Source organism: Rhinolophus sinicus, chromosome X (genome assembly GCF_036562045.2).
Source record: "Rhinolophus sinicus isolate RSC01 chromosome X, ASM3656204v1, whole genome shotgun sequence".
Classification (NCBI taxonomy): domain Eukaryota; kingdom Metazoa; phylum Chordata; class Mammalia; order Chiroptera; family Rhinolophidae; genus Rhinolophus; species Rhinolophus sinicus.
In genome coordinates this window covers 98,407,124-98,429,459 of record NC_133768.1, presented here as the reverse complement: position 1 = coordinate 98,429,459, position 22,336 = coordinate 98,407,124, and the positions used below count along the sequence as shown (strand labels likewise).

Here is a 22,336-nt window from a genome sequence, read left to right as displayed (position 1 = left end):
TGGAGATCATGATACCATTCCTTCAATTTTTCAGTATGTTATAAAGTTTTCCTAATAATCTGTGGGGGGGGTGTCATTTTTATCCCCCTTCCTCCTTCCTGCTCACTGGAATGCAGACATGATGGCTAGAGCTCAAGCAGTCTTTTTTTTTTTTTTTATGTACAATTGCCTTTTAAAAATAACAGCTTTATTGAGACATAATTCAGATGGTATTAAATCACCTATTTAAAGTGTATAATTCAATGGATTTTCATATATTCGCAGAGTTGTTCAACCATCACCAAATCAATTTTAGAAAATGTTCTTCAATCTGCCTCCTTCAAAAAACCCCTCATACCCATTAGCAGTCACTCCCCATTTCCCCTCAACCCGCACCCCAGTCCTAGGCAACTGCTGTTCTACTTTCTGTTTCTATGAGTTTGCCTAGTCTGAACATTTCATATAAATGGAATCATACAATGTATGATTTTTTGTGTGTGTGACTGGGTTCTTTCACTTCACATAATGTTTTCAAGTTTTATCCATGATGTAGCATGTAGCAGTACTTCATTTTTATGACTGAATAATATTCGATTGTAACATTTTATTTACGTATTTATCAGGTGATGGACACGTGGGTTGTTTTCACTTTTGGGCTATCATTAATAACGCTGCTATGAATATTTGTGTAAAAGTTCTTATGTAGACACATATTAATTTCTCTTGCAATTGCCGGGCCATATGATAACTATGCTTACCATTTTGAGGCACTGCAAAACTGATTTCCACAGCAGGTGCACTATTTGACATTCCCACCAGCAATGTATAAAGGTTTCAGTTTCCCCACATCCCGCCAGCACTAGTTATTATCTGACTTTTTTTATTATAGCCATCCTAGTTGGTGTGAAGTGGAATCTCATTGTGCTTTTGATTTGCATTTCCCTGAAGTCTAATGATTTTGAACATCTTTTCTTATGCTTATTAGCTATTTGTATTTCTTTGGGAAAATGTCTGTTCATATAATTTGCCCAGTTTTAGTTGTCTTTTTAATTATTGAGTTAAAAGAGTTCTTTATACTTTTTGGATAAAAGCCCCTAATCAGATTTATGATTTGTAATATTTTCTTCCATTTTGTGGATTGTCTTTTCACTTTCTTGATGGTGTCCTTTGAAGCACAATTTTTAAAAATTTTGATGAAGACCAATTTATCTACTCTTTTCTTCCATTGTTTGTGAACTTGATGTGATATCTAAAAAATCTTGCCTAATCCAAGTTCACATAAATGGTCATTTTGAACTATGAGGCAGGAAGCTAAGGATGGCCAAGTGACAGGAGAGTAGAATCATGGGTCTCTGATGACTATGAAGCTGCATGCTAGCATGGACTACAAAACTCTGGATTTATTTTACATGAGAGTGAGATAAAGTATCTTATTTTTAAAAATCAAGAACTTCTGTTCTGTAAAATATACCATAGAATGGAAGACCAGAGTATAAGAAGATATTCAGAAACACATATAACTGACATTGGTTTTGTATCCATAATGTACAACAAACAAACTTTTACAAATCAATAACAAAAGACAAACAATGCAGTAGAAATGTGGGCAATAGACATGATGTATTTGACAGAAGAGGAAATATGTGTGGACAATTAATATATAACAAAAATGCTCAACCTTATTAGCAGTCATAGAAAAGTAAATTTCACACCCACAAAAATAACAAGATTTTAAAAGTCTGAACTGTCAAGTGCTAGCTATGATATGAAGCAATGGTAAATCATATGCAGCTTGAGGGAATATAAAGTTGTATAATCATTTTGAAAAATAGTGCTTTGGAGATCTCTATGAGGTTAATGACTAGTTGTAGTGGGAGTAACTGAACAAACAAGATGAAAAGATGGTAGGCTGTGGTTAGAAATTGTAAATGTGATGTTTGAATTCATGATTTAGGAGGCAGAGAAGTTTGAGTGATGACAAACTACAAGATGTGACCTTGAGAGTGGTTGGCTAAAGTGGAGGAGTATTCATTGAAGATAACGAGGCAAGTCAGTCTGGGTCCAATTAGAACAGAGAAACCACAGAGAGATCTGAACAGAAAAAGTGTAACATAAAGAATTATTGGGGCAGGTGTTTAGCTCAGTTGGTTAGAGCATGGTGCTCTTATCAATAAGGTTGCTGGTTCGATCCCCACATGGGCCACTGTGAGCTGCACCCTCCACAACTAGATTGAAACAATTACTTGACTTGGAGCTGGTGGGTTCTGGAAAAACACACTTAAAAAAATTATAAAAGAAAGAAAAAAGAAACAAAGAATTATTGAGGCTTCCCCTTAAGATGGCGGAGTAGGTTAATGCAGTTCTCACCTCTTTTCACGACCACCTCAAAATTACAACTAAACTATAGACAACCATAATTGAGAATCACCTGAAGTCTACCTGAACAGAAGTTCTATAACTAAGGATATACAGAAAAAGCCACTTCAACTGGTAGAAAGAGAGGAGATATAGAATGGTCTGATCCCACACCCAGGTGTGGCAGTTAAAAATTGGGAGTAATATCTCAGCTGAAGGGGTACCCCTGAGGAGCGAGGGTTCCCAGCCTCACACAAGGCTCCCCAGCCCAGGGTTCCAGTGTCGGGAAGAGACGTCCCCACAACTTCTGGCTGTGAAAACCAGTGGAGATTGTGGCTGAGTGAGGTAGAGGGCGTCCAGAATCCCAGGCAGTCCTCTTAAAGGACCTGTGCATAGACTTATCCAATGATGGACTCACTCTCTCTGAGCTCCAGCACAGGGGCAGCAGATTGAAAGGTGCCAAGGACATATGGAGAGGAACTGAATTGTCTGGAATCAGGGTGAGGGCTGGAGGGAAATCTTCCTCCCAGACAGAAGTGCTGGCAGGAGCCATTGTTCCTAGGTTGAGCCCTCCATCCACCCAACCTACACATGCAGGTGGACACTATATGTGAGTCTCCATCAACATGGGTAACACCATTTGCTCTGTCCTGGTGATTCTCTGAAACCCCGCCCCACCCAACTTGCAGGCCCACCTAAGCTACTTCCAGTGGCTTTCCCATACCAAGGGCCTGTGTTGGCTCATGCTACAGACTTTCCTAAAATCTTTCAAAGGTTCACAAACCCCAAACAAGCAGCATCTTGTTCTGGTGTGTTCTGTACCTCTAGTTAACCAGCCCCAAGCCCGGCATTAGCAGCAGCCAGCCTCGGTTCACAGCTTAGCCTCTCCCAGGTACCTCCAACCCCAGCACAAGTGGCAACCACCTGCACACCACTTTGGAGCTCCTACCAAGTGTCCCCAGGCAGGGCACAGGCAGCAGCTGAACTTGGCCTGTCTCAGAGTATTTCCAAAGAGGCCCCAGAATCAACATACCTGGCGGCCAGCTTCAGGTGACACCAGAGCTCCACCCAACCAACCTCACAAACGAAACACCCAAGGGCAGACTGAGCAGGCATCAGAGCCCCGCTAAAGCAAATCCTGTGCCAGAGGATCAGCCCCTGCACAACAGCTCCTCACTGTAGTCACAGCCAGTCTCCACAACCAATCAGCCTGAGGGTCAATCCTTCCCATTGATGTGCCAAAGCAATCAAGGCTCAACTAAAACAGGAGGGCACACACAAAACACACAAGGGAAGAACCTGGAGCACCTGGCTCAGGTGACAAAGGAGACTGCATGACTGAGCCCCACAGACACCTACTACATAAGGCCACTCTACCAAGACGGAGACACACAGAAGCTCTACCTAATACATAGAAACAAACACAGGAAGGCAGCCAAGTGAGGAGACAAAGAAACATGTCCCAAATGAAAGAAAAGGAGCAAACTCCAGAAAAAGAACTAAACTAAATGGAGGCAAGCAATCTTCCAGATACAGAGTTCAAAACACTGGTTATAAGGATTCTCAATGATCTCAGTAAGAACTTCAACAAAGAGATAGGAAACATAAAAATGGAGATAGAAAACATAAAAAAGAACCGATCAGAAATGAAGAATACAATAACTGCAATAAAGAATACATTAGAGGGCCGGCCCGGTGGCTCAGGCGGTTAGAGCTCCATGCTCCTAACTCCGAAGGCTGCCGGTTCGATTCCCACATGGGCCAGTGGGCTCTCAACCACAAGGTTGCCAGTTCAATTCCTCGAGTCCCGCAAGGGATGGTGGGCTCTGCCCCCTGCAACTAAGATTGAACACGGCACCTTGAGCTGAGCTGCCTCCCGGATGGCTCAGTTGTTGGTTGGAGCATGGGCTCTCAACCACAAGGTTGCCAGTTCAATTCCTCGAGTCCCGCAAGGGATGGTGGGCAGCGCCCCCTGCAACTAAAATTGAACACGGCACCTTGAGCTGAGCTGCCGCTGAGCTCCCAGATGGTCAGTTGGTTGGAGTGCGTCCTCTCAACCACAAGGTTGCCGGTTTGACTCCCGCAAGGGATGGTGGGCTGTGCCCCCTGCAACTAGCAACGGCAACTGGACCTGGAGCTGAGCTGCGCCCTCCACAACTAAGACTGAAAGAACAACAACTTGAAGCTGAACAGAACCCTCCACAACTAAGATTGAAAGGACAACAATTTGACCATTGTTCCCCAATAAAGTCCTGTTCCCCTTCCCCAATAAAATCTTTAAAAAAAAAAAAAAAAAGAAAAAAAAAAGAATACATTAGAGGGGATCAACAGTAGATTAGATGAAGTAGAGGATTAAATCAGTGATTTGGAAGATAAGGTATCAGAAAACACCCACTTATAACAGCAAAAAGAATAAAAAAAAAATGAGGATACTTTAAGGGATCTCTGAGACAACATCAAGCATATAAACGTTCACATCATAAGGGTACCAGAAGGAGAGAGAGAGCAAGGAGTTGAAAACCTATTTGAAGAAATAATGATGGAAAACTTCCCAAACCTGGTGAAGAAAATATACATACAAGTCCAGGAAGCACAGATAGTCCCAAACAAGATGAACCCAAAGAGGCCCACACCAAGACACATCATAATTAAAATGCTAAAGGTTAAGGACAAAGAGAGCATCTTAAGGGCCGCCCCGGTGCCTCAGGCAGATAGAGCTCCATGCTCCTAACTCTGAAGGCTGCCGGTTCGATTCCCACATGGGCCAGTGGGCTCTCAACCACAAGGTTGCCAGTTCGACTCCCGCAAGGGATGTTGGGCTGTGCCCCCTGCAACTAGAAATGATGACTGAACCTGGAGCTGAGCTGCGCCCTCCACAACTAAGACTGAAAGGACAACAAGTTGAAGCTGAACAGCACCCTCCACAACTAAGATTGAAAGGACAACAACTTGACTTGGAAAAAAGTCCTGGAAGTACACACTGTTCCCCAATAAAGTCCTGTTACCCTTAAAAAAACAACAACTAATCAAACTGTACATTTTTTTAAAAAAAGGGCATCTTAAAAGCAGCAAGAGAAAAGCAGTTAGTTACCTACAAGGTAGTTCCTATAAGACTGTTAGCTGATTTTTTTTAAATACAAATATATTGTCTGCTAGGATTATTTTTATTAGTTGCAGGTGTAGAAAACATTTACACCCCTCACAAAGTAATAACCCACTCCCCCAATCTACTACCCCTCTGATATCATATATATCTGTTACAATTCCATTAACTCTGTACCCTACGCTGTAATCCACATCCCATGACTATATATATATAATTATAGTTGACATTCAATATTATTCAGCTTCAGCTTCAGGTGTACAGTGCAGTGGTCAGGCATCTACACTGTCCATGAAGTGGTCTCCCTAATAGGACAAGTGCCCATCTGACACCCTACAAAATCATTACATTATTGATTATATTCCCCAATGGCAATATTGTGGCTACCAATTTGTGCTTTCTAATCTCCTCACTTTCTCCCTCATCCCCACCCCCTCCCATCTAGCAACCATCAATTTTATCTCTATATATCTGAGACTATTTATTTCTGATTAATTTGCTCATTTATTCTGTTCTTCAGATTCCACATATAAGTGAGATCATATGGTATTTGTCAGCTAATTTTCTTGACAGAAACTTTGCAGGACAGAAGGGATTGGCACGAAATATTCAAAATGATGAAAAGCAAGAACCTACAACCAAAATTATTCTACTCAGTACAGGTATCATTTAGAATCGAAGGATAGGTAAAGAGTTTCCCAGACAAGAAAAAGTTAAAGGAATTCATCACCACCAAACCATTATTACAAGAAATGTTAGAGGAACTTGTTTAAAAAGAAGAAGAAAAAGATAAGAAATATGAATAACAAATATGTAGCATTGACTACATATCTATCAACAATTACTTTAAATGTATATGGATTAAATGCCCAATCAAAAGACATAGGAGAGCTGAATGGAAAAGAAAAAAGATCCTTACATGTGCTGTCTACCAGAGAATTACTTTAGATCGAAAGATACACACAGACTGAAAATAAAAAGATCAAAAAACGTATTTCATGAAAATGGAAGTTTTAAAAAAAGTTGGTGTAGCAATACTATACCAGACAAATTAGATTTTAAAACAAAGGCTATAACAAGAGACAAAGAAGGGCCCAAAAAACTCACTTATGAGTTTTTATTTGAAGAAACCCAAAAACACTAATTCAAAAAGACATATGCATTTATATGTTCATTGCAGCATTATTTACAATACCCAAGATGTAGAAACAACCTAAGTGTCCATCAATAGATGATTGGATAAAGAAGAAGGGGTACATATATACAATGGAACATTACTCAGCCATAAAAATAGAATGAAATCTTGCCATCTGCAACAACATGGATGGACCTAGAGGGTATTACACTGAGTGAAATAAGTGATACAGAGAAAGACAATTACCATAAGATTTCACTCATATGTGGAATCTGATAAACAAAATAAATGAACAACAAAACAGAAACAAACTCATAGATACAGAGAACGTTTTGATGGTTGCCAGATAGGAGGGAGGTTGGGAAGATAGGTGAAGGAGGGGGAGGGATTAAGGGGTACAAATTGGTAGTTACAAAATAGTCACAGGGATGTAAACGGCATAGAGAATATAGTCAATAATATTGTAATAACTCTTTATTGTCAGATGGGTAGTAGATTTATCAGGGTTATCACTTCGTAAGTTATATAAATGTCTAATCACTATGTTGTACACCTGAAACTAATATAATATTGTATGTCAACTATAATTGAAAAAAAAATATTTAGAAAGGAATGCAGTTTCTAGAGTCAGGCTACTTGGATCCACTCTACCATGTATCAGTTCTGTGAACTTGGGCAAGCTGCTTCACTTCTGTGTGCCTCATCAGTAAAATAGAGATAACAATAGTACCTGCCTCAGACGGTTCTTGAGGAGGCAAACTAATCCTAATTGACATAAGTGCTTTATGTTAGCTGTGATTCTTCCTCACTTGGTGGGGTGGGTGGGATGAACCTCAGCTCCAGGCATAGGATGTGAGTGGCTTAAGCAAATTAACGTAGCCCATCCCTAGCCATAATGATTGGTTCAGGAGGGAGCTCAGTATTCATTCAGGCCAACGAGGCCCAAAGAGATTTGCTGGGGTTTCTGGAAAGAAAAAGCTTCCATTTGTTTCAAAAGGATCATTTCTGTTTCCCTGATTTGAACAAACCAGCATTACTGGACATTTGTGAGGCAACCAGAGAAATTTGAACTCCAAGTATTAAATGATACTCAGGGATTATTAATGTTGTTAGAAGTCACGTGTCAACATAAGAAACGTCCAAGCCTGTAGAGAATTTTTATGAGTTTATTTGAGCCAAGCTGATGACAGTTGCCGGCAAGCGAAATCTCAACGAATTGAGAAAATGCTCTGGAGAAGTGCAGTTTTGCAGCTTATTTTATACATTAGAATCAAAGGAGGAGAACATGAAATGCATTGGTGGTAGATTAAGGGGGTGGGAGAAAGCAAAGCAGAGAAGTCTCTAGGATTGGATAAAAGGCAAAATGGAAAGACACATACTTCTTTTACATTGGTGGGTACATGACAGCTAATAATTATGAGATGGTATGCGGGGAACAAGATAATAATGAGTGGTCCTGTGCTCTGGTTGTCTTGTGCTCTGGTGCTGGCGGTTGTGCCTTCAAAGGGTAGGAAAAGAAAACTGATATTTCAAAGGTATGTTATCCTAGATGCATGGGAACAATGAACAGAGCTCACTGAAGGTAATGACTGACTTTTGCTAAGGAAGCTATAGGCCAGGGACATGACTACCCACCATGATCTGCCCAGTTAGGAATTTGTGATCAGACCATCCTGTGTGATGACTTTTGGTCTCTGAGTTTGTCAGCCTTGCCGTGTAGCCCCCCTGACCTTGTCAGGTTTCTTACATATCCCCCTTTTCATTCATATACGGTATTGTGGTTTGGTAAAAAACAAACAAACAAACAAGCAAACAAAACATACAAATGTTCTTATTTAGATGTGCACGTTAAAATATTTATGGGTGAATGTGAAAAAAAACAATTATTAATGATAATGAGATTGGAGTAACGAGGGATTGGCTAGTAAGAAGTAAAGGAAACTCTGAAAGGATACAGGAATAACAGATATACTATCTAATAGCAGGCTATATAAAAATAACGTGTATTTTTCACTTCCCTAGAGCTGTGATAGTCTGCCTTTCCACCCACTGTTGAGATGCAGGCCTTGTTAGAGAAGTTGCTGTGGTGCTGAGTCAGTGGAATTTGCTGGACATCCACCCTCTGGAACTTGCTGAAAATGTGCCACTCTAGGGTGCTGGTTCCTGTTACAGGGGAGGTGTCTCACCAGAGAAACTTCATTGCAGAACCACCCAAGGGTGGTGCCAGGGGAAGCTGCTACCCGCTGTGCATAGAGTAAGCCAATGCTGCAGAAGGTGAGCATCAGGAAAGCTGGGAGCTTGGCAGAAGCCTGTGGAGTGAGCACACAGGAAACAGGAAGTAAAAGTCTGCCTTCCAGCAACGTTTCTCCACCACCGTCTACATAAAACTTGATAAAACTTCATATCATGCCAGCTGGTAAAGAAAAAAAGAAAAAATATGTAAAGGCCCCTGGTCCATTTTCACAGAACAGGCACAAAGAGAGTCTGAGAGGTAATACATCAATTACAGGTACAGGTGGTTAAGGAACTAAGTGGTTCTAATGTTGGATTGTGTTCCTGTGGATATTGAGATGACCTAGATGTTGGCAGAAATTGGGGTGGAGTGAAAGGTTATAAATCAATTTATTTCTCCAAGTGTGACCTTGGTCCACCTGCATCAGAATCAGGTTGGGTACTTTAATAATACAGATTCCTTTGTCCCATAGTGGATCTTCTGAACTAAGGTATTGGGGAATAGGGCTCCCAAATCATTTTAACAAGTGCCTCAGTAGATTTACATTTTTTCTTTTCTTTTCCTTTCTTTTAAAGGAGGACGCAGCTCATAGTGGCCCGTGTGGGATTGAACCAGCAACCTTGGTGCTACCAGCACCAGATTTAAAAAAATTTAAAGTCAATTATGAATATTTCAAATACATAAAAGCAAACAAGTTCCAGTGTACCCAGCAACCCGTTTTAAGAAATGTTAACATTTACCTTACTTCCTGCAGATCTTTTTACTTTTAATAAAATGTTGCCTATTTTGGCTCAAGTTCAATTATCATTCTTTTCTCCTCCTTCCCTCACAAGAGGTGATTATTTTTGTACATCGTTGTTTGTAAATCATTGCTTTAGGCCTTTGAGGGTTATTGAGCAGGGGTATTACCCTGTTAAAGAGGTGTTTTTGGAAAATCAACCAAGCTGTGCTCTGCCAGAGTTCATTAGGATGAGAAAACGGAGGTAGGAAAGCCAGTGAAGACACAGATTCAGTGGCTCAGGGTATATGGTACTAACGATCTTAAGTAGAGTGAGAGACCTTTGCTCTTTTTACTCATCCTTTTGTGTGAAGACTGCTCTTTCTGCCACTGTGACCTCCAGTCTTTATATTCCCCACCCTTATTTCCCCAGTTCATCAGCTCCTTTCTACCATCACTGGCTTCCTTACCCAGCCAGGGTTTCATGATTAGTCATTTCCCCCCGTATGCTTGCTACTGTCCCAGAATTCCTTACTTTCTTGACATTTGATCATACCAACACTGACTTCCAATCTTTCTACTCATAGAATTGTTGCTTCTGCCTTGAGGAGTTGGCCTTGCCTTTCTGATTTTACTTTATTACTTAAAGTAATTTGTTGTAGTCAGGGTCCAAAATGAGGCAGATTTTCATCCAGGTGACCTTAGTGGGCTCAAGCCTATTTTGAACTAGGATGGGTTCCTGAAATTACTGACTCTTTGGTCTTCATCAGAAAATGTAAGTGATATGTCAATAATACTGCCTGATTTATTTGTCTGTAGAGTACAATTTTGATGAGTAATTGTGAAAACTGTGCAAATGACATATAAAATGTGTTTAAACAGGTCAGATTTGGGAATTTCATTTATCAACAAATGGGTTTTGTTTTTATTTCCATTACATAGAGTTGGCCATGGGTCAAAAGTCAATTAAAACTTTTGATTGATTACACCTATTTTGCTTTTAAGTATGAATACATCAAACCAAATATTTGGAGGTCAAATCTTTGTTATAGAACTATTGATATATGCAACAACATAAATGAATCTCAAAATGATGATGTTGATTGAAAGAATCCAGACAAAAAAATTTACCAAACTGTGCACTTCCATTCATATAAGATCCTAGAAAATGCAAACTAATCTATAGGGACTGAAAGCCGATTGGTGGTTCCTTGGGATTTGGGGGGAAGGGAGGGAAGGGTTTAAAAGGTCACAAGGACACTTCGGGGGGTGATGGAAAGGTTTATCTGGATCATGTGTATGTGTGATTGTATCTCAGGTGTATACGTCAAAGTTCATTATATAATACATATTAAATATGTGTAGTTTATTATGTCAATTATATCTCAATAACAGTATACAAATCATTAGCAAGGAAAAAAATGTTTCTTTTAAGACATTAAAATAAATAAAAACATCTTTGTTGTAATCAGATAATGTCTATACCCAGAAGACAATATGAGTTCATTCATTCATTCAGTCAGCATTTTTGAACATCTACTGTGTACCATGCACTCTGCTGGGAACAATGTTAAACAAGACAGATAAGACTCCTACTCTAGGGAGGTTACTTTCTGGTGGAGGAGACAAATCAACAAGTAATAATAGTAAAGTGTGATAAGTGTTATGACACGGCAGGAAGGGGAAGCTTTGAAAACATTTAGCAGGATTATCTAAACTGATTATTTGGTAGTAGATGCCTAAAGCTGTGTTGAAAAGGACTGTGAAGCTTAGGAGGATCCCATGCATGAGGAGGGGTAGTGATGGTGAGTACCATGCATTTGCCAATATAAGGCTATACTATTAAAGGTGGCCTTATCAGAAATTTCCTAATGCTGTAACTTTCAGCTGGTTCTGAAAATGTTCGAGAATAGGGCAAATCTCTTGTTTTTTTCAGAGCAGTATTTTTAATGCAAAATGTTTATTGTTGGGGAAACATCAATCAACCTTCCAGACTATAGTATAGACAGAGGACAGGTGCTCTTTTGTTCTCAAAAGTTCTGTTTTCAAGTGATTTTTACCCACTTATGTGACTGTGTCTGAGCCTTTGCTAAGGGTACTGCAGCTGGATTGTGTAGTGGAACCAGGTCCAGAAAAAGAATTGCTAAAGAATGCAAGTAAACAGGATGTCAGATGTTATCCTTAGCCTATTTCCCTAAACATAGCTTTTTGGCTGCAAAGTAAAATGCCATTCTTCTAGCTTCTGCTTATATACAGTGATGGCTGACAGCAGGTACAATCTTCATTTGCTTGGCATGGTGTCACCATGCAACTCAACATGTTTTGCAAGGAATGGTCATGACATACCATCTCTGTGAGAGTATGGGGACATCTGGCCATTTTGTGGAAGAATTTTCTCAGCCTACCTTCTTTGAGTCCTGTTGTGCCAGCCAGCACAGCTCCCCACAAGGCTCAGATCTGTCTGACCTAAGAGCCAGTTGGCATCTTCCTCCTGACAGAAGCCAGATTTTCACTGGGGCTAGACTATTTATTGACAGCGTTTTCCCAGACTGGCCCAAGAGTGTCTCATTTCCAAGGTCCCCTGAAGTGCTGGCTCACCTCTGTTTTCCAAGAGCTCTTGTTTCCTTCTTTCTCCTCCCTCCCCAGCATCCTCCTCACTTCCTTCCCTAAGAGCTTCTTGCACAGCTTTTTTTTTTTTTTTTTTTTTTTTTTTTTTTTTTTTTTTTGTGTGTGTGTGTGTGTGTGTGTGTGTGTGTGTGTGTGTGTATGTTTCTTCTTCTTTTTTTTCAATCCTAATGAATTTGTTTTGCAGGTTTTGAAAAAGAAAACCAATGTTTTCCAGGAATTTTACATTCATTCTCTTTCCACATCTCTGAGTGTGATCTTTGTGGTTTTGAAATCCCATAATTTGAGTGGGTTCCACCGTTGTCTAAGAAAAGTTGTTTTAAAGCTTTGCTCTGCAAGCACCAGAAGAGAACTCATAAAAAGGAAGACAACAGCAGATGCAATCGCGGATGTGGCTTAGTCCTTGCAGCTGCCCCAGAAAGCTGTTCGGAGGGTACAGTCCTCAGTAATGAATCCAGAAGAGCGAATCGTGACATGGCTTATATCCTTGGGAGTTTTAGATTCTCCAAAAAAGACCATCTGTGATCCGGAGGAGTTTTTGAAGTCCTCGCTGAAAAATGGGGTAGTGCTGTGCAAACTGATCAACAGACTGCGGCCTGGCTCTGTAGAAAAGGTAAGGGACATCACGTTTGTAGTATCTTTGGGAGTGCTTACCACCAGAGAGCAGCAATAATGTAACTCGTGAAATTTTCGATTGCCCAGGTCTTGGGACTCTATTACTTAAATGTCTTTCTAAGAGTTAGACATTCTTTCTTGCTGCTTTTGTAGTGTGAAAAAGTCAGAAAATGAAATGTTATCATTTAGTAATTAGCTACCAAATATTAGTATAATAACCTGTTACACCACTGGTACCAGTGGACAAGGAGAACACCCATATTATACTCTGTCATAGAGCTGCATGTTACACTTCCCTGTGTACCGAGGACATGTTTTGAACTTGGGGTACATATGAGTCTGTGGAATAATGGGATGATTTATAACAGATATTGATGGTGTTTATTGATAGTTTGACTAAAATCAATGTAGATTTTCTTCTCAAAGAAATAAAATATCTATAGAAAGAGAGGCTATTTAGCATCTAGGATAAATAATTCTAAATGTTACATAAGGTTTGTTAAAAAAAATAGAAACTGAATATATGATTCGAATGCAACCTATGTTCAAAGTGAAACTACCCTTGTTCTCTTTTAAAAATCCAAAATTTTTAATGTTGGAAACCCATAATTACAAGGATGGATAATTTCTAAACTAGGCACTTTAAGTCAATTTAAAGGTACAGTTCTACAATTATTTTCCTAAGGTCATCAGGGAATGTGACTGTGAGTATAATTCTTTTGCCTTCTTGAACTAGTTTATTTTTATTGAACAAATTGATTTACTTATAATTCATTAAACCTGAAAAGCAGTGAGAAAATGGTGGTAAAAGGTAGAGAATTGTGATCAAATGTAGAGAACAACAAAAGGGAAAATATACTTTGAATAAATTACTATGAAGAGACGGGAGCAAGGTAGTATGCAGAAAGCAAAACCAAGCTCAAAATACTGTCTGGGTTTCTCTAATTTGCTATCAGCACTCAGACAAAAGAGCATGAGAAAAAGTTCATAGAGATGGCTTGAGACTAAAGATTTGATGGCATTTGAAACAAAAACCAACCGTTTAGATTTTTGCATCACTTCCTTTGGTGGTTATTTCTCTTCCTGGATTGACAGCAACGCTGCTCCCTGCCTTAAAAAGCCTACCTATGTAGTTATTAGAGAATGGTGAATATGGTACGCTTGGCATGGGATGACAGTCTCCAAGTGACATTTGACTATTTTTCTCTAGTACTGTCTGGAGCCCCAAACAGAAGCCGACTGCATCAACAACATCAATGACTTCCTGAAAGGATGTGCAACCCTTCAAGTGGAGGTAAGCCCACCCAAGTTGTCTTCCTTCTTGCCATTGTTTTTCACTCTGCTAGTGAAGGCAGTGCTGTAGGTAAGTCCTTGGTTTATTTTCACTGTTAAACAGAGGAAGCATTTTAGGGAAAACCATGGTTGAGATTGGTGGTCCACAGTGGTGGCTTGCTAGTTTGGCTTTTCTAGAAACCAGTTTCAAAACAAAACAAAACTCAAAATATGATACCTTTCAGATACAACATCCAAGTCCCAAAAGCAGGCTTCCAGTGACAGAGCTTGTGTGGTGTGCTTCCCTACTAAGGGGAACCAAATGTGAGCCGCTGGCTGCTGCAGAGGGTCACTGCATTACTCCTGAGTTGGAAAGAGAGGAAAGTGTATCATTACTTTTTCCCATTAACACTTTAGAGCAGAGGCCTTGAAAAGCTAAGAGGATCTGGCCCTGAGTTAGAAATTGTATACTAAATTACATTGCATTATTTAATATTATATGGATCCTTATGATACATATTGGGGGTGTTACTGAGAGGCAGGTAGTACTCTCACCTGTGTGCCAAGTAACTTCACTTCACTGTACCACAGTGTTTTTATCTGTAAAATGGACACAGTGATCAGTACCTCATGGGGTTGCTTTAAGGATCAAATGAGATGCTGCATAATAATGTAGAGCTAAGAGCCCCAACTCCAAAAGACCTATGAGATAATGTATGTAGAGTTCTCAGCACAGGACCAGGGACATAAGAAGTGCGGGCATACATTAGTGGTATTATATTTGGAGAAATATTAGTAGTGGTTTGAACACGGAGTCTGACACTAGACTGCCTGGGTTCAAATCTCAGTTCTCCCACTAGTAGCTTTGTAACCTTGGGTGTGTTACTTAACGATGGCTCTATGGCTCGGTCTTCCCACCTGCAAAGTGGGAATAACAGCAGTACCTATATCATAGGATTGGTGTGAAATATCAATGAATTCATGTCCACGGAAGAGTGCCTGGCATGGAGTTAGTATTCCCCAAGTGTTAGCTATTATTATTAATACTAGCACAAGTAGCTTTGCCCCACATAAACTTTGCTGGCTTCAGAATTTTTCCTAAACTTAGCCACAGCATCAGACTATGCTTGTCCCAGAATATTTAGTTCCCGTACTGTGCACCTTAAGTTTACACAATGTTATGTGTCAAATATATTCAGTTAAAAACAATTTTTAATAATTTGCCAATATTTGTGTTTAGATCCATCTCTTAGTTATCTGGGAGCTTGAGACTGGGTGGTCAGTATTTTTGGCTGCTGGGTGCACCCAAGCTCAGTTTCTAGTTTCATTCCTTATGTACTGATTTTATTAGACTTCCGTCTGAGTCCTAGGAGTGCCTCAATATGGGTCCCATATACCTCTTACAAGCGTAATTTTATATACAATACTGCCTAGTAATAACAGTAACATTAACCAGCTGTTATGCATGTCTTATGTGCAATGATATCTTAAATGCCTTAGATGCATTTTCTCATTTGATCCTTAAAACCATCCTATGCAAAAGATATTATTAATGTCTCCATTATACAGATGAGGACACTGGAGCATAGAGAGGCCACGTAACTTTTCTAGAGTCACACAGTCAGTAACTGACCAAGCCAAGACTCTGACCCAGGTCTGTCAAACTAAAGAAAGTATGTGCTTAACCATGATGCTAATATTGTCTTGTTACAATATTCAAACAATGTTCAGGCCAGCCTGAATTATCAAAAAGAGATAAAAATATGTCCAGTGCCTGTCATTTAAGAAATGAAAAGTATGATATACTTTTAAAACGATTTCTATCCAAAGTGGATAAAAATATTTTAAGCATTGGTGCTTGAAGGAATAAGCATTAGCTATCAGAAAAAATCCACTTTTGCGAAACGACTCATTCTCCAACAATGTCAGACCTGAGAGGTGTTTCTGTACCACCTACTATTCTTAAAACTGCAAAGAAGCTCAGTATACCTTCTGGCAGCTTCAGAGTACAGAAATCATTGGCAACCTCACCATGTTTTCATTTGACAAATAAAAACGAAAATACCATTATCTGTTCCATAATAGCTATCATTCTATAAGGGATATAGAGTCATCTCAGACTAAATTACTTCAAAAGCTATACACACACATGCCCATATGCACAAATGTCCATGCACACACATGTGCTCACATACACATGTGCATGCTTGCGTGCACACATACAGAGCTAAAATTGGTCAATAGATTGTTTCCATATCTTGTCACTTAGATAGAGTATCTCTCAGGCTTAAAGTACTTTCCACAGTGCCTAGCATGTAACATGATTAATAGATTTTTGTTGACGCTATAAAACTGTTAATGCACACACAAAAAAACAAGAAGAACAGGGCTTGACTACTGCTTAAAACACACTGTTATTTATCTAAAGAAAGAATGCCAGATTGAAATGGTCAGTTTGGAAATGCAGAAAAGTGAAGCCAGAGATGCAGCAGCACACTGACAATTTGAGTATTGGCTGTGGGGTATGGTGACCACATTAAAAAGTGGCTGCCTTCTGACCCTCTTGGTGGCCAGTTAGGTTAGCCTCTCCAAGTGACCTCTATCTTTGTGTTCTCATATGGCTATAATGTCCTAGGGTCTCTAGAGGATCACACAGCTAGCAACTGGTCAGGTAAGTCTGCTGAGACACATGGGAAACAAAGCACTCCCTGAAGTGCCTCCCTAAGTTGATAGTATCCTTTGAAACACATTTTTTTTTAAAAGCAGGGCACAGCTCACAGTGGCCCATGCGGGGATTGAACCAGCAACCCTGGTGCTATCAGCACCATGCTCTAACCAACTGAGCTAACACGCCACCACTGAAACACAATTTTTAAAAACAATTTTGATGAAGTTAAATTCATCTAATTTTGTTTTTCTTTTGCTGTTTGTGTTTCAGATATCATATCTAAGAAACCATTGCTTATTGCAAGGTCATGAAGATTTATTCCTATGTTTTCTTCTAAGAGTGTCATAGTTTTAGCTCTTACATTTAGGTCTTTGATTTATTTTGAGTTAATTTTTGTATGTGGTGTGAGGTAGGGGTCCAAATTTATTCTTTGACATTTGAATATCCAGTTGTCTCAATAGCATTTGAAGAAAAGACTATTCTTTCCCCCACTGAATTCATTAACGTAGCTTTGAAGTAAGTTTCCAAATCAGAAAGCGTGAGTCCTCCAACTTTGTTTTTCATTTTCAAAATCATTTTGGCTATTCTGGATCCTTTGTGTGCTCATATGGATTTTAGGATCAGCCTGTCCATTTCTTCGAAAAAGCCAGCTGGAATTTTGGTAGGGATTTTGTTCAATCTGTATATTGCCTTGGGGAGTACTGCCATCTTAACAATATTAAGTCTTCTGATCCATGAACACAGGTATCTTTTCATTTATTTACATCTTTTTAAATTTCATTCAACAATGTGTTGTAGTTTTCAGTGTACATGCTTTGTACCTTCTTGATGATATTTAATATCTTATGTGATATATTAAAATATCTTGGTGGCATTGTAATCAATTCCTTTTGATGGCATTGTAAGTGGAATTGTTTTCTTAATTTTATATTTGGGTTATTCATTGCAAGTGTATAAAAGTACAATTGATTTTTGTATATTGATTTTATCCTTCAACTTTGCTGAACTTGTTTATTAGTTCTAATAGTTTTTTAGATTTCTTGTGGTTCTCTTGTGTAAGATCATGTCATTTGTGCATAGACATAGTTTTACTTTTTCCTTTCCAACCTGGATGCGTTTTTTTCATTTTCTTCCTAATTTAATTTCTTGTCTGGCTAGAACCTTCAGTACAATGTTAAATAAAAATGGTGAGAGTAGACATCCTAGCCTTGTTCTTGATCTTAGGGGAAGTTTTCAGTCTTTCACCATTAAGTATGTTAGCAGTGGGTTTTTTCATAGATGCCTTTTAGCAGGTTGAAGAAGTTCCCAACTTTGTATTCCAACTTTTTTGAATTTTTTTTTTTATCATAAAAGAGTGCTGGATTTTGTCAAAGGCTTTTGCTTCTGCTAAGATGAGCATTGGTTTTTGTATTTTATTATATTGATATGTACATTGATTAATTTTCATGTTAAATCAACCTTGTCTTCCTGGGGTAAATCCCAGTGGGCCATGTTGGATATGCATATAGAGATTTGTGCACATCTGTGATTATTCTTTTTTATTTTTTACTTTATTTGATTTTATTTTATTGGGGAAGGGAACAAGACTTTATTGGGGAACAGTGTGTACTTCTAGGCCTTTTTTCCAAATCAAGTTGTTGTCCTTTCAATCTTAGTTGTGGAGGGTGCCATTCAGCTTCAAGTTGTTGTCCTTTCAGTCTTAGTTGTGGAGGGCGCAGCTCAGCTCCAGGTCCAGTTGCCATTTCTAGTTGCAGGGGGCACAGCCCACCATCCCTTGCGGGACTCGAGGAATTGAACTGGCAACCTTGTGGTTGAGAGCCCACTGGCCCATGTGGGAATCGAACCGGCAGCCTTCGGAGTTAGGAGCATGGAGCTCTAACCGCCTGAGCCACGGGGCCGGCCCCCTGTGATTATTCTTGAAGCATCTTCACAGAAATAAAATTATTGTGTCAAAATTCTTTAGATACTCTCAAATTCCCCTACTGAAATGCTATACAAAATTCTACTCCCACCAATAGTGTAGAAAGTGCCTTCTTTCTCATGTCCCTGGAAGTCCTCCATATTATCTTTAATGTTTACAAAACTGTTGGGTGAAAATGGCATGTCATTTATTGCTGTAATTTGTATTTCATTGATTCCTAATGAGTTTGGACATCTTATCACCCTTTTATATTCTATTTGTTTTTCCTTTTCCGTGAACCAAATATATCTGTCCTATTTGTTTACAGAATGGAGAAGGGAGGGAGGACACTAAAGCCGCAAGAGAAAATCTTCTAGAGCATATGGAAAAATCCTCATGTCTAGGTAGAGTGTCACTAATGTGACCAGGAAGTCCCTTGGCAACACTAGTCTAGCAATGGTGGTTTGGTTTTGTTCTGCCTTTGAACTTGGTTGGAATCAGGGACATACACAGTTCTTCTGATCCTTTGAGAGTGGCCAGGTGATACTTATCTGACTGCATTGTCCTGGCTACAGCACCATGAATGATTGGTTTGTCACAGCTCTAATCCTGTGGTTGGTTTTCCTTTCAGCCAGGCTTCCCTCTGCCTCATCCCCAGCAGATTCTCCTGCTTTGTACCCTGCCACCCTTATTACCAACGCATTGCTAAGTATGCCCTACCATGTCCTGATCTGCTCCTGGTCCAAACCTACTTTGTAAAGATATGTTTTTTTTGTTTTTTTTTACCTGAAGGATTTAATTGAATATATATGAGGCTTATTTAGTGCTTCTTTCTTCTCTCTCTCTCTCTCTCTCTCTCTCTCTCTCTCTCTCTCTCTCCAGCTGGTATCAGTATGGCTTTTTCTTTGCCCCACCCCCTCACTGCCTCCTGTCTCCCTGACTCACTCCATCTGCCTTGTTGCTGGAACAGCATGGGTGCCTCCCCCCCCAAAGTGGGGCTGTGGGATGTATGATTTGCCATTTCCCAGGGGATGCTCTGCAGGGAAGCAGTTCTGGAAGGAAGGCAGCTCTACCAATGATCATGAGTCAAGGCTAAATCTTCCATAAGAGACCTCAAGCCCTAGGAGAGCAGAAACTCCCTGGAGGAGTGAGGCATAAGGCCCAACAACTACCCAGTGGCTGTAATGGGTATTAGCAGACTTTCCTTCAAGCCCTAAACCTACCACCTGTATGAGGTCAGAGTCCCCTTCTCTAAGCCTCTGTTGTCTCATTTTAAAATGAAGGGAAGAGTAGGGATTGGTAATGTCTAACTGTTGGACACTATTTTTAACTCTCCCGTTTCTATCAGTTTCCGCTGGGCAAAGCTTTGTATATTTAGCTGCTCAACTTCAGCTAGTGAGAAGACTAAAGAGGATTTGGTTAATTTTGTTTCTTCTGTTGAACAAATCTGGTAGTCCTCGTGAGTTCCATGAGTTCCATTAAATAACACCTATGAGTCTGGTCATCTTAATCTTTTACCGACTGCATTGTCTTTCTGTAAAAATTGGACTTCAAATAAGGTTGCAAATATTTCCCATCTGTCAAGAACCTTTTTATTCCTCCTCAAGAGACTATTTGATTTGGGGCCTGTTATCAGAGAGCCCAGGAAAGACATCCAGGATAGTTTGGGGAAGGGAGGCATGTGGAGGGTCGCTGGACAACGACCCTGGGGTTCCGAGTGGCGTCCGGGGGTGGAGGAGGAAGCGGGCCACCAGGAAGGGCTAATCTGTGAGGCCGGGATTCCCGCCCGAGGCTCTGGAAGTGACCGACTGGCAGGCGAGGCGCCGGCAGCCCTGGGCTCGGGGTTTAAGCAGGCGGCAGCAGCATGCGCAGTGTGGCCGCCGCCGTTACACCGGGGCTTCTGCAGCGGCCACGGCTACTTGGGCTGCTGCTGCTGCTGCTGTTGCTTTTCTGCCTCTCGCCGCTGTCACTTCCAGTTCCTACTTGGGTGATCCAGGTCCGGGTCACTGCTACCCCGCCGCTTGCCGGGTCCCTCCAGGCCGCTCTCCCTCCCTTGTAGACGGTGAGGGGGCCAGCGAGGGCAGCTGAGCGGGGTCCAGAGGAGCTGCGAAGGCAGGTTCCCTGGGTAGCCACTCCCGCCCGCAGCCGTCCCCTACCCACCCACCCCCACCCCCGCCCGCACGCCTGGCGCGGCTCCCTGACAGCGCAACCAACGGGGCGAGTCTCCTGCCCGCCCCCCTCCGCTTTCGGCCCCGCGGTCCTCCGCCCGAGGGGCGAGGTTCTGGAAGCAACAACTTGAGGGCAAGAATCTGGCTTCCCTTTAAATTAAAAAAAGAAAGAAAGAAAGAAAAGGAAAGACCAAAAATTTCCTGGACCGGAGAGGTTGCGGGCGCGGCACAGAGTTTGGAGACTGGTGCCCCCTCCTCGCCCGCGTCCAGGAGCAAAGTTGCAGCCGCCCCTCTTGCCCCTCCCCGCCCGGGCGAGCCGAGCCCAGCTCTCCAGTTTCGTCCTGGTGGCGGCCGCGCTCAGGGCAGGGTCCCAGCTCTGGCTGGGTTGAACGGTTCCCGCAGCCTTGGCACAGGCTCGCCCGCCCGCTCGCTGGCCCCGTGACTCCGGAGGACGAGCCGCTTCCAAGAGGCGGCAGCGGTGGGGCTGGAGTGATCGAGCAGCCGGAGGACAAGCGGGCAGAGGCCGAGTCAGGTGACCTGCCTGGGGGGCAGCGAGTCAGGAGAAGGGGAAAGCGTGAGGGTTTGGGGTGGTGCCTAAGGACCCCTGTTGGAGAGGAGCCGTCCTTCATTCCTCCTGCGGTGGCTCCCAGACTCAGCCGCTGTCAGGGCCTCCCAGTGCACTGAGATCCCGGGTGCACGGAGGGGGTGGCGAGGGAGCAGAGCGAGGACGCTCCAAACTTAGGGGCGAGTTGTCCGGCTCTGGCCGCAAGGTTTGCATCTGACCAGACTCCTCTTTTCCCCACCCCCGGAACCAGGGCAAGGAGTTAACAGTAATATTTTTGATACTAATTAGATGCCCCCCCCCATCCCGGACATCCGTACGTTTGGGAATATTTTTGGCGATGAGTACACAGGTCTGTCGCAGGAATAGTTTATGGATGGGGAAAGACCTGTACTCTATAAGGCGTTCCAACGTGCCGGTAGTTAATTTCGAGTTTTCATTTTCCAGTCATTTAAAAACCCAACAGGTATTCGAGCTATTCGTTTCTTAGTTCTAGAGTCCTTAAGTTTATTTCTGTCTCTTAGAAAATCTTATATTTTTGGTTTGTTATTGGTTTTGGATATAGAGGTGACTCACATGAGTTTTTTTCTTTTCTTAATGTGTAGTGGGAATAAAAATAGAGTAAGGGAATATATTATTCTATACAACTGTGTATGTTTTTGTCAGTAAAAGCTTCACATAAACAAGAAAGCATTACAGAATAGGAAAATTTCAATTGCTGTTCTGTAAAGTATTAACAATTTTAAAAGCAAGATTCTAAGGTCCAAACGGCTTTTCTAACTTATATTTGCCTGGAAACCCCACAATTTGTCCTTGAACTTCCTATCTTAATTTTGACATTGACCATGGTAAGAGGAGCTCTGATGACATCATTTGCTCCAGCCACAGTTCTGGTGTTCGGTGACTGAGAGCACCTCTCTCCAAAACGTAAGGCCTGGACCTGCCCTTGTACTTCAGCTGAGGCATTTCCAAGGATTTTTCTTAAGCAAAGTATTATGCTACA

The 22,336-nt window shown here is 41.2% G+C and overlaps 1 protein-coding gene across 7 annotated transcripts in view; it reads left to right on the top strand.

The window, feature by feature from the left end:
• The first annotated feature begins 12,493 nt into the window (after positions 1-12,493).
• ARHGEF6 (Rac/Cdc42 guanine nucleotide exchange factor 6) overlaps positions 12,494-22,336 on the top strand; it is a 126,687-nt gene continuing 116,844 nt past the window's right edge. For 2 of the 7 annotated variants that reach the window (XM_019714693.2, XM_019714691.2), the window contains exons 1-2: positions 12,566-12,761; positions 13,974-14,057. In XM_019714693.2, coding sequence (XP_019570252.2) covers positions 12,597-12,761; positions 13,974-14,057 — 249 coding nt within the window. In that variant the 5' untranslated portion in view covers positions 12,566-12,596. Of the gene's footprint in view, positions 12,762-13,973; positions 14,058-20,857; positions 21,304-22,336 lie in introns of those variants that run through there. The other 5 variants (XM_074323243.1, XM_074323242.1, XM_019714692.2 and 2 more) reach the window with 4 other exon arrangements.